Source organism: Lepus europaeus, chromosome 2 (assembly GCF_033115175.1).
Source record: "Lepus europaeus isolate LE1 chromosome 2, mLepTim1.pri, whole genome shotgun sequence".
Taxonomy (NCBI): Eukaryota; Metazoa; Chordata; class Mammalia; order Lagomorpha; family Leporidae; genus Lepus; species Lepus europaeus.
Window position 1 is genome coordinate 87,592,365 of NC_084828.1, and position 5,409 is coordinate 87,597,773.

Sequence of the window (5,409 nt, forward strand, 5' to 3'; positions counted from 1 at the left end):
CAGACCCTGTGGCCCTGAGCTAAAAAGCCTTTGGCTCTGCCCAACCTCTGCCCAGCTTCCAACTCTAGCCACTGCTATTGAGGGGATGGCCTAGGGTCAGTGAAATAAATGTAAATTGCCTATTTCTACCAGCCTCCTATTCAGCTCTCCTCCTAGTCCAGCCATGTAATGCAAGTCAACAGGGTGCCTCCCTTAAAGGAGATTTGCATCTCCTGCAATTCTTTTTTAGCACCCCATGGATAGGTCTGGGCCTCACACACACAGCCAGGCCTTAAAAGTCTATCCAAATAGTATTCAGCTTAGAAAGCCCTTCCTGGCAGTTCCTAAAAAACAGGGCTTTCAGCACGAGGTCCAAGATGGCGGCCAGCAGGAGGCTGATGAAGGAGCTTGAAGAGATCCGCAAATATGGAATGAAAAACTTCCATAACATCCAGGTTGATGAAGCTAATTTATTGACTTGGCAAGGGCTTATTGTTCCTGACAACCCTCCATATGACAAGGGAGCCTTCAGAATAGAAATCAACTTTCCAGCAGAGTACCCATTCAAACCACCGAAGATCACATTTAAAACAAAGATCTATCACCCAAACATTGATGAAAAGGGGCAGGTCTGTCTGCCCGTAATTAGTGCTGAAAACTGGAAGCCAGCAACCAAAACCAACCAAGTAATCCAGTCCCTCATAGCACTGGTGAACGACCCCCAGCCCGAGCACCCGCTTCGGGCTGACCTAGCTGAAGAATACTCTAAGGACCGTAAAAAATTCTGTAAGAATGCTGAAGAGTTTACAAAGAAATATGGGGAGAAGTGACCTGTGGACTAAAGTCTGCCATGGATGATTCCAGCCGATGTGAGCAGAGACCCTGAGCAGTGCCTCGGACACCCCACAAAGCAGGACTTTGTGGAAAATTGACACGTGCCACCGCCTGGCGTCCGCTCGTGGCAGTTACTAACTTTCTACAGTTTTCTTAATCAAAAGCAGTCTAGGTAACCTGTAAAGAAAGGATTAAAAATTTCAGATGTTCTAAAACAAAACAAAACAAAACAAAACAAACAAACAAACAAAAAAAACAGGGCTTTTAGTAACAGCTAACTTAAATAGTACTGCACCTGTTTGGACAGATCCTCACTGAGGACTTAAAGGGCCTATCTCTTGAGAGAGATGCACAATAATCCAAAATGTAGATGGTTATATGTAAATGATTTGTTAGTCTCCTTTCCCAGCCTGAGAATCTAGTCTTGTACACTGGCTTAACTTCTTAGCAAAACTAGCTACTAGTTATCCAGAGGAAAAAAAAAAGCCTAGCCAGTCCATTAGAGTGTTAATTATTCAACACTTATCCTCACCCCTGGGGAGAGAAAACCAGCCCCAGAGAGGATATGGACTATGCAGCAAATTGCTACTTCTGCAAACTTCAGGCAGTCCCAGCCTTTCCCTAACAGGTAACAGGTTCCTAGATAGAGGGGAATAGCACAGTTCCTAAACCAGGCTCTCAACAGGGAGCGAAAGCAGAGTCCCCTCCTTTGGGAGAAAGAGCAAACCACAGCCTTTGCTCAGCGAAAGGATGCTATGACTAAAGCCCCTGCACTAGGACTGCCAAACCCAGAGAAACCCCATCAGCTGTATGTCACTGGGAGGCAGGGAGTTGCCTTAAGGGGGTTAACTCAGGATCTGAGACCTGTTAAGCAACCTGCGGGCTACTTTTCTAAAACCTTAGACATGGTTGCACAAAGATGGCCTCACTGCCTAAGGATGATAGCAGCAGCTGCCTTGCTGACAGAGGAGGCTTCTAAAATTACATTGGGACAGGATATCACCCTTTATACTTCACATCAAATAAATTCTCTATTAGAGCAAAAGGGCAGTAAGGCTCACAGATAGTAGAATACTAAAATATCAGGTCTTCCTTCTAGAAAACCCTCAGGTAAAAATAATGCATTGCTCCACTTTAAATCCAGCTACCTTAATGCCAGTTTCAGGGGAAAGTGGTCCCCTCCACTCCTGTACTGAGACTATAGACTTGATCTATGCCAGCAGAGAGGACCCAAAAAACAGCCCTCTGACTAACACAGATGAAGTTTGGTTCACAGATGGAAGCAGCTTCATCAGGGATGGAACCTGCTTCACAGGGTATGCAATAGTTATAGCATGGCACGTTATTGAAACTCGTGCTCTACCCCCAGGAACTTCTGCTCAGTTAGCAGAACTGATCACCTTAACCAGAGCTCTAGAACTAGGTAAGGACAAGAGAAAATAACTCCCAGGAGTCTCGACCTCTACCTTTAATTAAACCTATGCTGTGAAAGGGAACTTACCCAGGAGAAGGCTGGTAAATAGATTTTACACAGATGCCACTCTGTCAAGGATATAGGTACCTGCTTGTACTTATAGACACCTTTACTGGATAGGTAGAAGTCTTCCCAACCAGAACTGAAAGAGCTCAGGAAGTGACCAAAATTCTCCTGAAGGAAGTTATTCCACGCTTTGGTCTCCCAAAATCATTACAAAGCAACAATGGGCCTTCCTTCATCTCCCAGATTACAGAAGTGATTTGCAAGGCCCTAGGAATAACCTGCACCTTCACTCTGCATGGAGACCTCAGTCTTCCAGTAAGGTAGAAAGAGCCAACCAGACTCTATGGAAAACATCACAAGTATAGAAATGTGCGCTTGGTAAGAAAGGTTAAGAAGGAAAGAGTGTTCTTGGTAAGGAAGGTTAAGAAGGAAGGAGTCCTTTGAATAAAGAATGGACATGGCTTGTAAGAATGACTTCATCCTGATGGCTAGTTTACTCTAGACTGGAATGGAAATGATGGAATGTTTCAAGTAAGTTGAAGAGAGTGTGTGGCAGTCACAAAAGGTTATGAAAGAAAGAAATATTGGACATGATAACTGTTGCTCAGGGAAGTATCTACGCCATGTTCCAGAAAGAATGTTGTTTTTGGGTCAATAAGACTGGACAGGTAAACCCAAATTCGTACTTTCCTGGACAAAGCCAAACAGCTCCAGGACCAGGCCAAGTAGGGCTAGGATTTCTGGCTTGACATCTGGTCATGGAAATACTGGATATTTCCTCTCCTTGACCCTATAACTTGTGTAATCCTGCTGCTTCTCTTTGGACTGTGTGTTTTTAATGCCTTTGTCATTTTGTCTCTAACAGAATAAAAGCTGTCAAACTACAAATGATCATCAGACAAGGCTTGCAGCCCATTCCACTGGACAACCTGAGCAGCCCTCTGGACCAAGCAGGACAGTCTTTCCAAGGCCACTGTCACAAACCATAGGAGAGATAGCAAGAGGAAATACCCATAACCATCTCGACGCCCATGTGTCAGCTTTGAAGTAGCTACAGAAGACAGAACTCCATCCATTTATCCCAAAAAGAACTATGGGTATTCCTCTTGAGGGGGGAATGTTAGGTAGGAAGTCAGAAATGAGCTTATGTGTGTGTGACAAAGGCCTAAGGAGTTGACATCTAGGTCCAGCATCCACATCTCAAAGTCATCCCAATAACCTTCCAGGAGCAGCCCAGTATCTGCACTTCAAATGCCCTGCCCCTTCTACCCAATAACCATCCTTCCTCTAAGGTGAGTCAATGTCAGCCTGGCTTCCCCCTGTCTGATAACTTCAGGGGGAAAACTCAGAAAGGAATTTTTCGTATTTATATCCAAAAAGTCCTTTGTTTGGGAGGAGAAGGAGAGGGGGAAGGGAAGGCAAGACCTATCCCCTTAAAAATCCCAGCCTCAACCAGACTGCGTGCTCAGCCCTCTGCCTCTCTGCTGAGCTGCCCGCCTGGCCTGCCCAGGTGTATTCTCTCTACTCAACCGTGTAACCTCGCTCTTCCCCAGTCTGAGCAACTGAGCATTCTCTCTCAGGTTCTGTCTGGAGAGGTGCCCACCCATTCTTACGGATGTCCCTACCCTAATACACCTTGCTATTTTGATTTCCTCTTAAAAAAAAAAGTAAATTATTTGAAGAGTGAGTTTTTCTACTATCAAATGGAGACAGTAATTCTACTTGCTTCATGAGGTTACTGTGAGATATAATCCCATAACACAGTTCCCAGTGCACAGCAAGCACTTGCCAATAGTTACTGCTAAAGCTTGCATTGTCAGTAATTATTATTGATTAGTGTCATTGAAGTGATTCAACTGTTAGCACTTAATAAAATAGATACTGAGGGAATCAAATCAAAGTACATGGTAATCAAATGATAGAGGACTTAGCATGATGCCAAGCTGGCTGACCTCAGGCTAGCTATGTGCTTCAAAAAGGGAAGTCCTGAGTCAATGTGAATGTCAACTCAAAGGAGGGTATATCTCAGTGGAAATCTTCAAGTCAAATGCCTCAGAAAGCATGCTAACATCATCAAATTGATTAAAACAATCTGATTTTGTCAGCATATCCAACACATCTTTGAGATGTAGATAGAAAGAAAAATGATTTCAGATTAGAGCAGAATGCAAATTGGTTATTTGAGGTAATAAGCACATGTGACTATTCAAGGGAGTCCATTGCAATGGGGGCTGCAGGGGAAAACCAAGAAGCCAGGCTTCCTCCTCTCCAAGGGCTGTATCCTCACTGCCTTGATGCTTGACTGTATACTTTCTGGCATCTACACTGTCATGATTAAGTAGGATAAGTGTTTCACACTGAGCTTTGGAGTGCACAATATAAAAACAAGGCTGCATTACTAGGAATAACAGAGAGCCACTCTTAAATAACTTGATATCTCAAGGACAGGAGTCTGGATGCAGAGGTGAAAATCAGATAATGAAAAACAGACTTCTCACGCAGCAACCACAAGTTGTGAAACTTAAATTTTCTCAGTTGATAGAGCCAAAAAGAAGGCCTATTCACTGACTTAAATAGCTCATTGCCTTTCTTCTTTTAAGGATATGTGTAAATATTGGATTTTTAACTGATTTATAAAAGGCACAATACTATTAGCAGCATGAATTGGGAAATAAACTTTTTTTTTTTATTAGAGGCAGTCCTATTAATAAAAGATCTATTAGACAGCCAAGTGGTTCAGGACATTTGGTTATGGTTAATTCTGTTGTCTAAAATACAGATATATTTGAGGAAAAATTTTAGTAAAGTAAAAACAAGATCTAGATAATGTGATTTATGAATCACTAGAACTGTGTGTGTGTGTGTGTGTGTTCATACATATGTAAGGAGGTAGAATCAATGTTGCCAGTCTTAGGAAGATATTACCAACTTTGAATTTAGTGTGTCAAAACTCATGTCAGAGTAGAATATAAGTGTTAGGAGTATTATAGATACTCCTAGAATGAGATGCTAGCCCTAAGCAACATTTCCTAACTTTTCACTAAAATAACCATGAAGACTAATAAAATAAGCATTGGAAACTAGAACTGACTAAAAATTAATACTACTCTTATGAG

General features: G+C 42.5%; 1 protein-coding gene across 1 annotated transcript; it reads left to right on the forward strand.

Annotated features, from left to right (window-relative positions):
- The first annotated feature begins 356 nt into the window (after nt 1–356).
- LOC133748526 (ubiquitin-conjugating enzyme E2 L3-like) lies at nt 357–847 on the forward strand. The gene has a single exon (XM_062177382.1). The coding sequence runs from the start codon at nt 357–359 to the stop codon at nt 807–809; it is 453 nt and encodes a 150-aa protein (XP_062033366.1). The 3' UTR covers nt 810–847.
- Nucleotides 848–5,409: the final 4,562 nt, after the last annotated feature.

Bases quoted from the DNA above. Each gene is read 5' to 3' on its own strand.
- LOC133748526 (XM_062177382.1), top strand. From the start codon at position 357: ATGGCGGCCAGCAGGAGGCTGATGAAGGAGCTTGAAGAGATCCGCAAA.